Source organism: Ovis aries, chromosome 3 (genome assembly GCF_016772045.2).
Source record: "Ovis aries strain OAR_USU_Benz2616 breed Rambouillet chromosome 3, ARS-UI_Ramb_v3.0, whole genome shotgun sequence".
Classification (NCBI taxonomy): domain Eukaryota; kingdom Metazoa; phylum Chordata; class Mammalia; order Artiodactyla; family Bovidae; genus Ovis; species Ovis aries.
In genome coordinates this window covers 77,849,748-77,865,569 of record NC_056056.1, presented here as the reverse complement: position 1 = coordinate 77,865,569, position 15,822 = coordinate 77,849,748, and the positions used below count along the sequence as shown (strand labels likewise).

Here is a 15,822-nt window from a genome sequence, read left to right as displayed (position 1 = left end):
ACAGAAGCAGAAGATATTAAGAAGAGGTGGCAAGAATACACAGAACTGTACAAAAAAGATCTTCACGACCCAGATAATCACCATGGTGTGATTACTCACCTAGAGCCAGACATCCTGGAATGTGAAGTCAAGTGGGCCTTAGGAAGCATCACTACAAACAAAGCTAGTGGAGGTGATGGAATTCCAGTTGAGCTATTTCAAATCCTGAAAGATGATGCTGTGAAAGTGCTGCACTCAATATGCCAGCAAATTTGGAAAACTCAGGAGTATTCACAGGACTGGAAAAGTCACTTTTCATTCCAGTCCCTAAGAAAAGCAATGCCAAAGAATGCTCAAACTACCACACAATTGCACTCATCTCACACGCTAGTAAAGTAATGCTCAAAATTCTCCAAACCAGGCTTCAGCAGTACGTGAACCGTAAACTTCCAGGTGTTCAAGCTGATTTTAGAACAGGCAGAGGAACCAGAGATCGAATTGCCAACATCTGCTGGATCATCGAAAAAGCAAGAGAGTTCCAGAAAAAAAAAATCTATTTCTGCTTTATTGACTATGCCAAAGCCTTTGATTGTGTGGATCGCAATAAACTGGAAAATTCTGAAGGAGATGGGAATACCAGATCACCTAACCTGCCTCTTGAGAAACCTGTATGCAGGTCAGGAAGCAACAGTTAGAACTGGACATGGAACAACAGACTTGCTCCAAATAGGAAAAGGAGTACATCAAGGCTGTATCTTGAAACCCTGCTTATTTAACTTATCTGCAGAGTACATCACGAGAAACGCTGGGCTGGATGAAGCACAAGCTGGAATCAAGATTGCTGGGAGAAATATCAATAACCTCAGATATGCAGATGATACCACCCTTATGGCAGAAAGTGAAGAACTAAAGAGCTTCTTGATGAAAGTGAAAGAGGAGAGTGAAAAAGTTGGCTTAAAGCTCAACATTCAGAAAACTAAGATCATGGCATCTGGCCCCATCACTTCATGGCAAATAGATGGAGAAACAGTGGAAACAGTGACAGACTTTATTTGGGGGGGGGGGGCTCCAAAATCACTGCAGATGATGATTGCAGCCATGAAATTAAAAGACACTTGTGCCTTGAAGGAAAGTTATGATCAACCGAGACAGCATATTAAAAAGCAGAGACATTACTTTGCTAACAAAGGTCCATCTAGTCAAGGCTATGGTTTTTCCACTGGTCATGTATGGATGTGAGAGTTGGACTGTGAAGAAAGCTGAGTGCCAAAGAATTGATGCTTTTGGAGAAGACTCTAGAGAGTCCCTTGGACTGCAAGGAGATCCAACCAGTCCATTCTGAAGGAGATCAGCCCTGGGATTTCTTTGGAGGGAATGATGCTGAAGCTGAAACTCCAGTACTTTGGCCACCTCATGGGAAGAGTTGACTCCTTGGAAAAGACTCTGATGCTGGGAGGGATTGCGGGCAGGAGGAGAAGGGGACAACAGAGGATGAGATGGCTGGATGGCATCACTGACTCAATGGATGTGAGTCTGAGTGAACTCCGGGAGTTGGTGATGGACAGGGAAGCCTGGCGTGCTGCCATTCATAGGGTCGCAAAGAGTCGGACATGACTGAGCAACTGAACTGAACTGAACTGAACTGATGCTGGGAAAGATTGAAGGCAGGAGGAAAAAGGGAGGACAGAAGATGAGATGGTTGGATGGCATCACTGACTCAATGGACATGGGTTTGGGTAAACTCTGGGAGTTGGTGATAGATAGGGAGTTGTGCTTCAGTCCATGGGATCGCAAAGAGTCGGACACAACTGAGTGACTGAACTGAACTGAACTGAAGAGACATTAGAGGAAGAAAGGGCTCCTCTCCTGGCTCTGGTGCTCTCTGCTTTCTTCTTCCTCTCTCAGTGCTGGGTGTGGTACTCATCTCCAGAGAGTCTCAGGGGCATCTTAGGAGAAGCTTGTCCCAACAGGTTTCCTAGCTAAGGTTCTCCAATGACTTCCTGGAAAGTTTAACACCAGCTTCTAGGCACCTTCCAGGTGAGATTGGTTGGCACCCCATGGTCAGTTTCCAGCTTGACCTTGACCTCAGTGAACAAGGCTCTATGACTCAGCCACATCCTCTCCAGCAAGATCGGAATCTTAGCCTCTGAGAGGCACCGCTCCCAAATTCATTCCTGTATTATTTAGAGTTGTCTTTACTCCTGAGTAGCCAATTTCCTGTCACTAGTTAATAATTCTTTACATTCTGCCTTCCCTGTTAGAATTTCTGTGTGGCTTCTGTCTTCTGATGAGGCCCTGACTGATCAAATGCTCATATGGATGCTGTGGGGCTACACTCCTCAGGCCTGCAAGTCTTGTTATGGCCCAGTCTGCAGGCCAAAGAAAGAGCCTGGAAACAGAGACAGAGCTGTTAATATCAATGGTTTGTTGGGTAGGGGATCTTACACACCTGAAGTGAGGGAGGCTACCATTTATAGGTGGAATTGATGTCAGGTTGGTTCATCAGTTACCAGGGAAATCAGCTGCTGGGGTACAGCCCTCACAGCCCCTTTCATTAACAAGCATCACAAGGGTGGACATTTCCCTGTAATAAACTAGCGGGTGGACCTGTTCTGGACTAAGGATTAGAACAGTCACTAGCTTGGGCAAGGGGCAAACACGTAGGCAGTTAGCGGTGAAGTTCCCTGATTAGGAGGTTTGGATAGTCAGGTAAGGAGGGTGCAGGGAAAGTGGGGACTGGTGGGCAAGGGGACATGCAGAGAGCAAGCCATACGCATGCCTTCATGTACATCCTGGCACACACCCTGGGGGCATGTGTCCTTACGTCAGACACACCCAGCAAATCCTCTGAGCATTTAGGTCTCCTCTTCCCCTTGCATACTCACTGTATATCAGCCAGGGTTCAGTCAGGAAAATAGAAACTGCTCTTTATTTCCACCAGGAAGGGTTTTAATACAGGGACTCTGGTGCTTAAGTCCAGGCCTCACCTGATCCTACCTGCAGGCGACTAAGCCTTTCTGAAACTCAGTTACTACTTCTGTGAAGACAGAGATAATCATAGCACCTAACTCATAGGATTTCTCTGAAAAATTACACAAAATGATCCATGAAAAGTTCCCAGTACCTGGTGGCTGGTTAGCGCCTGATCATTGTAAACTATTGTTGGTGTTACTATTCAGTTCAGTTCAGCTGCTCAGTCGTGTCCGACTCTTTGTGACCGCATGGACTGCAGCATGCCAGGCTTCCCTGTCCATCATCAACTCCTGTAGCTTACTCAAACTCATACAATCCTCTAAATGTAGCACACCCGAGCTGAAATGTCTCAGAATCCCAGCAGTCTGCAGCTGAGGCAGCCAGAAAGGGAAGAGGACATGTTGGCAGTTGAACATCTGTGGCCAGTGGAAGTGAAGGCAACCCCAGATGGGAGAGGGGGCACAGAGGGAGGGGATGGCATGTAGGATGGGCATGACCCAGTGTCTTAAAGATGCCTACCTGTCTTCAACTAGAACAGATTACACAGCCTAAACTTCCTTTCACCCGTATTGAGCAAACCTCTCTCTTCCAGACACTTTTAATTTTTTTAATATAAATTTATTTATTTTAATTGGAGGTTAATTACTTTACAATATTGTATTGGTTTTGCCATACATCAATATGAATCTGCCACAGGTATACATTGTTCCCCATCCTGAACCCCCCTCCCTCCAAAAATTTTAACTGAAAACATGTTATATGCACATTGCTTTTTTTAAAAAAAAAAAAAAGCTTACGAATACAAAACGCTATACAGTTAGGAATATCTCTGTCCTATCCCAAATTCTCAATCCCTCCATCCTCCCACCTCAGGCACAGCCATCAGGAACCAGTTTCTTTTATGGCTTTACAGGCATAGTCTAGGCATATACCAGTATAATACGTTTTCCTATTTTTAATATACAGGAAAAGCACTGCTTTTGCTTTTCCACTGAGTAATATATCTTAGAGAGCATTCCATAATTGTGCTAATGCATCTACTTTATTTGTTATTTTTTTCTTTAGTCTTATTCTTTTAAAAATCTGCATAGTATTCTTGGTATGGATACAGCACTAACCAGATTGCTTCTAGTGGAAATTTAACTTTTTTCCAGTCTTTCGCTATTATAAGCAATGTTGTAATACACATCCGTGTACACCCGTCTTTCTTTTATGTGAAGTAGAAAATCATCTTACCTCTTAGAGTTGGAGCCTGAAAGACCATCCTATGGTCTAGTATAAACACATCAGGGAAGGAGACGGGAAGCCCGCATTCCCGTCGTAGCTCAACCACTAACGTCCTCTGCACTCAGACACTGATCACTTCATCTTTCTGTGTGACTCAGGTTCCTTGCTCATCAGGAAGCAATAATTACACCTGCTTTAAATGGCCTCATCAGGCATTCTGAGAATCAAATGAGATAATGGGCACGGAAGTCTGTGAGTGCCATACTAATATACATACACATCTCTCATTGGGTTAATTTGCCAAAACAATTGACACTTTACTATATGAATCTGTCCATCAACTTTCAACATGGTGCCTGCTGCACCCAAGGGACCTTCTAAGGGAAACTGACCCCCCACACACCCTCAGCTGCTGCTTAGGAGCCACCCAAGGCTCCTGGCCACTGTTCTGTATGGCCCTGCCTCCCCATCCCTCCACTTTTCCACTGCCCGCCCAGCTGGGCTGGACATCTTTCCAATCTACGGCTGCCCAGCAGCTAGAATGAGACGCTCTGCCCACATAGAGACGAAGCAGGTCATTCTGATTCCTGCTTTTGGGAAAGTCAACTAGGAAATCATGATGACTAGGACAGTTAAGACAAACACAACACTGACTGCATAGAGAGAGGCCAGGCAGTCAGGGCTGTGAAGGGTTATGAGAAGCTCAAGTTACAATATGCTGAAATTGAGAGGAAGCAGAAACCTTACATACATTAAAGCTATGAGATAAGGGGAAAAGTGAGAAAGGATGTTGATTAAAGTGAGAGGACACAGAGAAGCAGAAACATCAGAGCCAGCCAAGCAACAATGACAAAGCACGTGAAGGCACACCAGTGCTGGCTGCTGAAGGCAGCACAGTCCCGGGGGGCTCCCATGCGATCCTATCTCCTTGTTCCCTCAAGAGGCTTTACTATAGCCTCCCTTCCCTCCGCTCAGCGGAGGAGGGGAGATTCTTTTCGTGGTGAAGAAGTGCCAAACCAACCCAAAGCTCATGACAGCTATCTCCTCAGCTTCCTATAAAGTCCCCTAAGGACAGGTATGTGCAGTTCTTACCTTGGGACAGGGGAAATGAGAGTACATCTTGCTTGCTTGGAATATACTGCTTTGCTTAATGAATTCATGCAGTTTCTTGGAGGACAACCTCCTAGGGAAAGGGCAAGATGCAGAAGGGCAGAGAGCAGAAATGGAAAGACAAATGGATAATAATTATCAGCCAAGACTTTGCTCATGCTGATCCTCTTGCCCAAATCCTACCTGCCCTTCATGTCACCTCTTCCACCAAACCTTCCCCCAGCTGCTCCAATCAGAGCAGCACCAACCTTCTTGACTACAACAGGAGATTGTTTTATGGGCCCCAACTCTTCTTACTGCCTCATATCGACACTTTTAACACTATGTCTTCACAGTTCTTCCCACTAAAAGGATGGAGTACATTTCCCCATCATCTGACTTTGAGTTTGGTCAAAGCCAAAGCCAATAGCATAAGATAGAAGTAATGGTATGCCAATTCAAAGACCTCTTGTACTTCTCCCATTGCCATGAAAAGAGCATGTCAAGGCCAGCCCACCAGCCCCAAGAAGAGGAAGAAGCTGCCTTGACCAAGCCCCCAGAGGAGCCTAGCCTAGATCAGTCAACTCTCAGATGTCTGAGTTAAATAAATGTTTATTGTTGTTACATCACTGAGATTTTATGGTTGTTTGATATACAATTGATACAACTACACTTACCACTTATTATACACTTGAGTACCCGGTGATTTTTAATAGCAGCTCGTTAGTCATATATAATTGTTTCTCTGGGCAGGTCTCTCCTAGTTAAGACCATCAGATTTAGCAAATGAAAACACAGGATCCCCAGTTACAATAAATTTGAATTTCAGATAAATGACAAAGAATTCTTTAATATAAACATGTCCCATGCAAATTTCAGAACCTATTTATACTAAAAATTATTCATCTAAAATTCAAATTTAACTGGACACCCTTAAATAGATTTATCTGGCAATCCTACTCCTAGTGCTTGACTCAGGGTCAACATCTAACACAATAACTGTGAGATAGTTCCCATGGTCACCATCATAAGGAAAGGCCATGGTTCAGATAAAGATTTGCAACGGGGAGTTCCCTGGTGGCCTAGAGGTTAGTATTTTGAGCTTTCATTGTTGTGGCCTGTGTTCAATCCCTGGTTGGGGAACTAAGATACTGCAAGCTGCCTGGCATGGCCAAAAACCACCTTTCAAGAAGGTAGAAGTTGAACACTTTCTTCTCTCCAGTGACAAACCATCTTGTAATGGAGATGGTGTGGTTATCATTTTCATAGCCCCTGTATAGGAGGTACTGGGCAAAGACAGTAGCTTAGTTTCACATCAATGCTACAGCGCAGCATAGCGCTTGGGCACTCAGTGGTGTCCGTGTCTGACTCTTGCAACCCCATGGACTGAAGCCTACCAGGCTCCTCTCTCCATGGGATTTTTCAGGCAAGAGTACTGGAGTGGGTTGCCATTTCCTCCTCCAGGGGATCTTCCTGACCCAGGAATCGAACCCACGTCTCCTGTGTCTCCTACATATAGGCAGGTTCTCTGCCTGCTGAGTCACTGGGAAAGCCACAAGGCAGGGGAGTGGGCAAATCCTTATCCCTCCACAAATGAGCACACGGAACCCCAGAGATGTGAAATAACTTTCCCTTGGACATCCAGCTAGACACCAGTAGCAAAGCTAGAATTCAAATGCAGCCCTTTCTCTCTCCATACGCAACCCTGCCTCCAACTACCAACAATGTTTTTCATCATCTCCATAAAACTGAAGACAACAAATATTCCCCAGCACCCAATCTCTTTACTGTTCCCACTCAATGTGTTCGAGGAATAATCGAGGCTGTATCAGTTTGCTAAGACTGCCATAGCAAAGCACCTTAGACTGGGTGGCTTAAATGACAGTGGTTTATCTTCTCACAGTTCTGGAAGCTAGATGTCCAAGGTCAAGGTGTCAGCACAGTTGGTTTCAGCTAAAGGTTGTGAGGGAAGGATCTGTCCCAGGCTTTTGATGGCTAATTTTCTGTATCACCTTGACTAGGCCCTGCGAAGAAGGCAATGGCACCCCACTCCAGTACTCTTGCCTGGAAAATCCCATGGTGGGCTGCAGTCCATGAGGTTGCTAAGAGTCGGACACGACTGAGCGACTTCACTTTCAATTTTCACTTTCCACTTTCATGCATTGGAGAAGGAAATGGCAACCCACTCCAGTGTTCTGGCCTGCAGAATCCCAGGGACGGGGGAGCCTGGTGGGCTGCCGTCTATGGGGTCGCACAGAGTTGGACACAACTGAAGTGACTTAGCAGCAGCAGTAGCAGCAGGCCCTGGGATGCCCAATATCTGGTTAGACATTATTTCTGAGTATGTCTGTGAGGATGCTTCTGGAAGAGATCAGTATTTGAATTGGTAGACTGGATAGATTAAGTAGCCTGTTTCAGTGTGGATGGGCATCATCTCATCCTTTGAAGGCCTGAATGGAGAAAAAAGGCAAAGGAAAGCTGAACTGATTCTCTCTGCCTGAGATATCAGTCTTGGACCAGGACTTATATCAGCAGCACTCCTGGTTACTAGGCCTTCAGACTCAGGCTGGAAGTTATACAACAGCTTTCAGGAGTCTCCCACTTTCTGACAGCAGATCGTGCCACTTCTCAGCTTCCATAATCACCTGCTCCCCTTCTTAATAAGTTCTATTTGAACGTATAAGGTGGGGCTCCTGTTGGTTCTCTAGAGAGCTCTAATATGAGACCTCTCTCTTTGGTCTTTAGACGACCATCTTCTCCCTCATCTTCACACCATCTCCTCAGGTGCACATCTGTGTTTACGTTTCCTCAGTCATACTGGATAAGACATCAGTCATACTGGATAAGGACCCACCCTAATGACCTCATTTTAACATAATCACCTCTGTAAAGGCCCTTATCTCTTCATGAAGTCACATTCTAAGGTACTGGGGGCTAGGACTTCAACATATGAGTGTGGGGGGCGGGCGTGAGAGGACAAAATCAGGCCCATAACAAGGTTTGTGGAGCTAATTATGACTCCTCTCAATACAGCCTGCATTTAAAAGAGGAACTTCAAGAGAAGAGACTTCAAATGATGGAATTCTGGATTTCAAGTGGGGGAATTCTAGTTTTTAAAGTGGTCCCTAGGGGTGCTGAAGGCCCACCCTGTAGTTCTTCATAAAAGGCACCTCAAAGTTATCTCTGCCACAGGGGCCCTAGCAACTGGTGGAATGTGGGTTATTATGAGGACAGGCGATTGTGATGGCGGCTGGGCTGTGGAATCTTGTGAGGCCAAATGTTAATGCCTCAAAAAATGTCCTTTGGCCCCAACTGGCAGTGCTGTGGTTTTCTGGATGGCAGCGGAGGATAGGGAAATGATGGAAGGACGAGGGGCAGGAGAAAGTTGCCCAACCTTCCCTAAGATGGCGCCTGATGACCCCATGTCTGAAGGAAAGCCAAGGACGGCGTTGGTAAGGAGGATGCCTCTTCCCACTGCCCCAGCCCATCCCAGTGAGGGGAGGAAGAGCACAATGGGGACACCACAGGCTAGGGGCTGAGAGCTAGAAGATTCCAGAGAGCTGCTAAGAGGGGGTGACATGCACCCTGTCCCCACACTGGCACCTGGCTGCATCCAGGGACCAGGCAGCCTTCACAACATCGTGAAGTCACGTGAAGTTGGCTTTGATCTCCCCCACCTACCTCTTCACTTCCCAGGTGGCTCATCTGGTAAAGAATCCGGCCCCAATGCGGGAGACCTGGGTTCGATCCCTGGGTTGGGAAGATCCCCTGGAGAAGGGAAAGGCTACCCACTCCAGTATTCTGGCCTGGAGAATTCCATGGACTCTATAGTCCATGGGGTCCCAAAGAGTCAGACTCGACTTTCACACACACACACATCTACCTCTCCATGGGTGGGGGGCGAGAGTGGCTTTCTTCCTCCTACAGATGGGGATCGGGGTCCTCGTATACAGAGGTACTCAATGCAAAGCCTAGGTTTCTTCCTCCCTCTGTACCCTCTAGACGACTGGGTATCTAACTGATCTCAAACTAGTTGCGGGGATGGGGTGAGCCACCTGCAAGCAGCGATTTGAAGATCACCAGGAAGACAGACTTCTACTCAATTCCCCCACCACACCCAATTGCAAATTTAGGGCGCCATTCCTCTGTCAGTTTGCCCTCTCCTTCTCAACTCGCAAGGTCCTGATAACTCTGTGTAAGTTTCTCCTAAGAATTCAGTCTAGATGCTTACAGTTAACAACGCACTTTCAAGCATCCCCAGGGCACTGGGCCTGGGGCTGCGGGTGCACAGTAGGTTGGGAGGCGGGGTCGCCCCATACTGACTCCTCCCATCCCCTTATTTCCTTCTCCCCAGCCCCAGGAAGCAGACACCCTGAAGCCAGACTCCTCCTACGACTACCTGGAGGAGACGGAAACTTGTGAGGACAGAGGCTGCCCGGGGCCACCGAAGTCACTGTCCTCCAAGGCCGGCCCCGCTGCCACTAAAGGACAGGCGGGGGATGGACCCGACCCCGCAGAGCTGCCCTCGGTGCCAGCCACGGCGGCGCCGGGGAGCCCAGCGAGCGAGCGCAGCGCCGAGATGGAGCTGGAGAAGGTGCGCATGGAGTTTGAGCTCACGCGGCTCAAGTACCTGCACGAGGAGAACGAGCGCCAGCGGCAGCACGAGCAGGTGATGGAGCAGCTGCAGCAGCAGGCGACGCCCCGCCTGGTAGGTGACAGGCCCCACCCGGAGGCCAAGCGTGCGGGACGCTGGCGGCGAGGGGGGCCGCCGCTGACCTGCACAGGAAGCCTACTGTACCCATTTGGTGGCTGCGTCCCACCCTACCTCCGCTCACAGCTTTAGAGCTTCCACGTTCATTAAACTCAGACCCAACTCTTCAAGGAAGGTTGGCCCCAGAACTACCTTGTCCACGGTTTTCCTCCTCAGGGAAAACTCAACATTTCTTCTCCGGCTGGATTCCCACCTCTCTCCTCTCTTCTCGGCATCTCTTAAACAGGATGCCTGGGCCTAGACTGCAGACACCCCCACCACCCCCCACCCTCCACGCCCCCCACCAGGTCCCCTCCAACGCTCCCCCACCCGCAGCCCTGACCCCCGCCACTGCAGCCCGGCTGGTGGACTTTGATAAAACCATCCCCCGCCCCACCACATACAGACACACACGTCCCCTGATCAGGGCTGCATTTTTTCTATTGGGTCACACTGCCTTGCTGTCAATTAAAACTTAGATATCTTTTGGCAAGAAATGGGCCCCTCTCCCCTAACCTAAACGGGGATAAGAAAGCCTGTGTGTGATTAAATGGGATGTGGCTAACACTGTGGCTGGACCATCATAAGCACTAAATAATGAAAGATGTTATTGTTTAAAGCAGCACTGTCTGAGCTTTAAAATCAGACAGTTCTAGGTTAAAATCCTGGCTCTGAAACATGAATTGCATGACACTGGGCAAATTACTGATCCTCTTTGAACCTTGGTCTGCTCATCTATAATAAGGCAATACCTACTTCATAGGGTTGTGGGGAGGATTAAATGAAAGAATACATGTGAGGCACCCTGAAATAAGCCTGGCACATTGAGTTCATTTTTATGTACTCATGCAATTCACTTCTTGACCCAAATGCAACAACCTACGTTCATCACTTTTTAATTTTATTGGGATGTAATGTATTAGCTATGCTTCCCAGTTCTGAGTTCTGAATCATCCTCAGTTCTGAGAAACGTGCCTTCTGGCTTTATCCAAGTCACTGCTATAATTGTTGAGGAGGATATGACCTAAGTCATACCACTAAATACCACTAAAAGAGCTCCCTACAGGTTAGCAATGTTCCATTAATCAGCACCCTTGAGTTACATTTTCTCCAGCTCACATTTCTCTACCTTGTCCAGAAAACTGTACTGATACACACAGTCAAATGGTTTCCCAGAATTAAGATATTACATGATAGCATTTCCCCAACTGACTGGTCCATGTTCTTTTTAAAGAAAATTAAGTTGGCTTTGCATGATTTGCTCTCAATGAACACACACTGGCTTCTTAACAATTATCTTTTGTTTTTCTTGCTCATGAAATTACTTGCTTTTTAGTTTGAAAATCTTTCTCCTTGCTGGAGGAGATGGAGATCTTTATAATCCTATCTGCTCTCTGTCTTCCACTTAAAAAAAGAGACCATTGGAAGTGTTTTGAAAAGTCTGAAAGGTTCCACAAATGCACAGTTTGTTATCAAAATCACTAATGTCAGTCATTAGCGTGCAGACCACCAACAGTGGCAGAGTCCATGGACACAGAGCCGCACTGGGTCTGCAGAGAAACACAGTATCTGTCCAGCCCTCCACTCCTAGCCCAGAATACCGGGTTTCTTCCTCTGGTCTTCTGCCTTCCTTGCCATTCCTTATAGAAGCAGCTTTACTGGAGTTATTTTCTGCCCTGCTCAGTTTTATTTAGTTGCCTTCACATTTTATGGAGTTGTTTCAACAGGATTGTGTCCAAAACCCCACCTTTAACAATATTTTACAAAAGCGTTTTACTTCCTGTGCATTTCCTTGGAGAGTTGAATTTATTTTTAAATTCCCAACTCTCTTTTTCTGGGTGGGTAGGTGAGTAGGTAGACAGTTGTTATTGTATTGGAAAATACCTCTGAATATGTTTCTAGTGAATTAGAGCATCACCAACCCTGCTTACAAAAAATGTGGCATGCATTGAAAAGATATTTTAAAGAATGAGCCATAGATGCAGTGCCTTCTTAACTACAGATCGTAACAGTTACATCAGCTTTTACTCCACTTCTGTGCTAATGCCTTCTACAGTTTAAATGGGGATCTGTTTACCTTAATCATACAGATCCTGGAAAAGAGCAACACACAGGCAGAATCAGCCAGACAGCTCAAACTGACCCTCCCCCACACCCAAGACCCTGAGGGTTTAGGGAGGCCCCATCCCCTGTCTACTGCCTGTCCACAGGAGAGACACACCCTGGGCTGAAGGACCACAGCCTGTCCCGATGTGACACGCGCCAGCACCCAGAAAATCAGATACAGTCATTTGTGCCCAAGGGATGCTCTCTCATTGGGCCACCATCCAGCAAAAAGGGTGGGGCGTCAGGGGAGACCATCCAGGGAGCTAGCCCAAGACCCAGTGTCCAGATCTGGGGATCTCTGAGTAGGAGAGAGACTGGCCACGCTGTGGGACCCACAGGCTGCATGGAGGTACAGAGCAAGAAGGGCGGCGGCCTGACTCGGGAGGGCTAAGGCCAGGCTCAAGAAGTGAAAGCTGATGAGTCCCCTCTGTGCCAATAGCCTTGCCTGGAGTTTTTCACTCTTGTCTCACTCTTCCTCCTCACCACCTTGTGAGGTGGGCACAATTACCCTCACCTTGGGTGAGGAAGACAGCCTGCCTAAGGTCACATTCGGGAAGGGACAAGAGCAGGAAGGAAGCCCAGGTCTGCCTGGTGCCCAGGCCCCGGCTGGTTGTTTCCACTCTCTTCTTTCCCCACAGTTCTCGGGAGGCCTCCAGGACCTCCTGCTTCCCCAGAACCAGTTCGCCATGTTCCTGTACTGCTTCATCTTCATACACATAATCTATGTCACCAAGGAGATGATCTTCTTTCTCTTCTCCAAGCACTACCTGTTCTGCATTGCGGCCATTTTGCTCTGTTTGATTAAAACTTTATGGTCATACTTCCAAGTGCCTTCGCTCTCTCTCCATCACTGGGCACCTCCTTGCCTCACCAGTGCCCCCCTCCCCCAGTCAGAACTTGCTGGTAGGAAAGGTTTGCTGTCAAACATTTACACCTTAGCGTGAAGAAACGTGTTTAGGCCTTGTACTAAGCCTGAGTTCTCACTGTGGGTGAAGACGCTTTGTTTCCCAAGAGGAGGATTTCAGAAGGTAGTGGGTTAAGGAGGCATCTGCATGGAGAAAGGGTTTAGAAAGCCTTTCCAGAACCACAGAAATTATACTGTGACTGGGCTGACTTGGGATCCACAGAATCTGCTCATTTAGACAGATCTTGTCTGAGGTGTGGGGAGCTGAGGGAGGCTTGGAGGTAGGGCCCCCAAAGAGATCCACATCCCAGTTCCCATATGTTACCTTATGTGATTTAAAAAAAAAAAAAAAAGACTTTGGGATTAAATTAAGGCCTTGAAGTGAAGAAGTGATCCTGGATTATCCAGATAAGCACAGTGTAATCAAAAGGGTTCTTATAAGAGGGACGCAGGAGGGTGGGAGGCAGAGACCATGAGGCCGTGGGAGCAGAGCGGGGAGTGATGTGGGACCATGAGCCAAGAAATGCAGGCAGCCTGTAGAAGTCAGAAAAGGCAGGAGCATGGGCTTTTCCCCAGAGTCACCAGAAAGGATGCAGCCCTGCCAAAGCCATTTTAAATTTCTGACCTCCAGAACTGTAAGAGAATAAATGAGTTGCTTTAAGCCACTACACTTGTAATAATTTATGACAGCAGCAAAACTAACACAGGAAACTAACACAAGAGCCAAAACTCTGTAAGCTCCTTCCAGCTCTGCAGACATGTCAAGATGGCATCGTCACCATGCCATTGGCAACAGTCCATTTAACCCTGGCCTGAGCAGGACTGCACACAGTCCATCACACAGGCTCAGAACCTGCCCTCAGTTCAGTTCAGTTCAGTCACTCAGTCGTGTCTGACTCTGCGACCCCATGAATCACAGCACGCCAGGCCTCCCTGTCCATCACCAACTCCCAGAGTCCACCCAAACTCACGTCCATCGAGTTGGTGATGCCATCCAGCCATCTCATCCTCTGTCGTCCCCTTCTCCTCCTGCCCCCAATCCCTCCCAGCATCAGTCTTTTCCAATGAGTCAACTCTTCCCATGAGGTGGCCAAAGTATTGGAGTTTCAGCTTTAGCATCAGTCCTTCCAATGAACACCCAGGACTGATCTCCTTTAGGATGGACTGGTTGGATCTCCTTGCAGTCCAAGGGACTCTCAAGAGTCTTCTCCAACACCACAGTTCAAAAGCATCAATTCTTCGGTGCTCAGCTTTCTTCACAGTATGAACAGTATGAGCCTGCCCTCAGCAACATGCAATTCAAGAATAGAGATGCTGAAGCTCCAGGGAGCCCCAGGATGGGCCTATCAGGTATCCTAATCATTGAGCAGTGCAGGCCTGGGTGAGGTGCGGGCAAAATCAGGGCATACTTCGAGGGGCCTTGGGGAGGAGGCACTGATGTCTGATTAGAACCACAATAAGTCAGCAATGCTGCTCTTGTGGGAAAGTAGAAGGAGGGGGGACAAAACCAAACAGGCCACACAGCCCAACCCTCAAATCACACACATGCACACACACTGCTAATAGCTGTCTACAATAGACAGGTACACAGATAAGCAGGCAGCAACGACTAAAAGGAACAGACTTTGGGCACTAGAGGGCTCACAGAGGGCACACACACACACATACACACACACACACACACACACACACACACACACACAGAGCAGGTTGTCAGCTACCCAACCCCGCCAGCCCCATCTGAGAATGATGGCCAGTGGAGGAGACTTCAAGAATAATGCAGCAAACTGAATGGACACAGCTGTGCAGTCAAATCTTTTTTTTTTTTTTTTTGACCCCTCCTCTTCCTGGGCATGAGGCTCTGCTTTAAGAGGAATGAAAGAATACATTTCTGTCCTGTTGGGCTCTCTGAGTGATGCTGAGTGAACGTATATGAAAAGAGAAACCACCCTGGGATTCAGTGTCAGGACACATCATCATGCACTTCAGTCCACAGTGACTTCTTGTTTCCACCCAGTTCAATGCGTCCATTCCCATTTGTAGCTGCATGTGGCAGGTATTTACTTGAAGGTAATAAAACTGTCATTTCTCATTCAAGTTTCAATAGAATTTTTTTGCTATGGGTCATTTCTCACAATCTCTTAATTTGATCTGGGTTTCTGGGGGCAAGGATTGAAGCAAAAGAAAGAGAAGATCTTGCTTTATTGACTACACCAAAGCCTTTGACTGTGTGGATCACAATAAACTGTAGAAAATTCTGAAAGAGATGGGAATACCAGACCATGTTACCTGCCTCCTGAGAAATCTGTATGCAGGTCAAGAAGCAACTGTTAGAACCAGACATGGAACAGCAGACTGGTTGCAGATAGGAAAAGGAGTACGTCAAGGCTGTATATTGTCACCCTGCTTATTTAACTTATATGCAGAGTACATCATGAGAAATGCCGGGCTGTATGAAGCACAAGCTGGAATCAAGATTGCTGGGAGAAATCTCAATAACCTCAGATATGCAGATGATACCACCCTTATGACAGAAAACGAAGAACTAAAGAGCCTCTTGATGAAGGTGAAAGAGGAGAGTGAAAAAGCTGGCTTAAAACTCAACATTCAAAAACCTAAGATCATGGCATCCGATCCCATCACTTCATGGCACATAGATGAGGAAACAATGTAAACAGTGACAGACTTTATTTTGGGGGGCTCCAAAATCACTGCAGATGGTGACTGCAGCCATGAAATTCAAAAACACTTGCTCCTTGGAAGAAAAGCTATGACAAACCAAGATAGCATATTA

General features: G+C 47.1%; 2 protein-coding genes across 3 annotated transcripts in view; one reads left to right on the top strand and one right to left on the bottom strand.

Moving 5' to 3' along the window:
• Positions 1-15,822, bottom strand: part of ATP6V1E2 (ATPase H+ transporting V1 subunit E2) — a 75,647-nt gene that overhangs the window by 4,286 nt on the left and 55,539 nt on the right. Inside the window, exons 3-4 of one of the 2 annotated variants that reach the window (XR_006059205.2) lie at positions 5,272-5,362; positions 4,189-4,396 (exon numbers count right to left, since the gene is read on the bottom strand). The exons of the other annotated variant lie outside the window; for it this stretch is intronic. The gene's annotated coding sequence lies outside the window, so the exon portion shown is untranslated. The remainder of the gene's footprint in view (positions 1-4,188; positions 4,397-5,271; positions 5,363-15,822) is intronic. 2 annotated transcript variants of the gene reach the window in all.
• Positions 8,587-15,713, top strand: TMEM247 (transmembrane protein 247). Its single transcript, XM_015094402.4, has 3 exons — positions 8,587-8,720; positions 9,623-9,976; positions 12,763-15,713. The coding sequence occupies exons 1-3, from the start codon at positions 8,604-8,606 to the stop codon at positions 13,066-13,068; spliced, it is 777 nt and encodes a 258-aa protein (XP_014949888.3). The 5' UTR covers positions 8,587-8,603; the 3' UTR covers positions 13,069-15,713.

Coding starts and splice junctions, on each gene's coding strand:
- TMEM247 (XM_015094402.4), top strand. CDS start 8,604: ATGGCAGCGGAGGATAGGGAAATGATGGAAGGACGAGGGGCAGGAGAA. Junction 8,721..9,622: donor GAAAGCCAAGGACGGCGTTG/GTAAGGAGGATG, acceptor CCTTCTCCCCAG/CCCCAGGAAGCAGACACCCT. Junction 9,977..12,762: donor AGCAGGCGACGCCCCGCCTG/GTAGGTGACAGG, acceptor CTTTCCCCACAG/TTCTCGGGAGGCCTCCAGGA.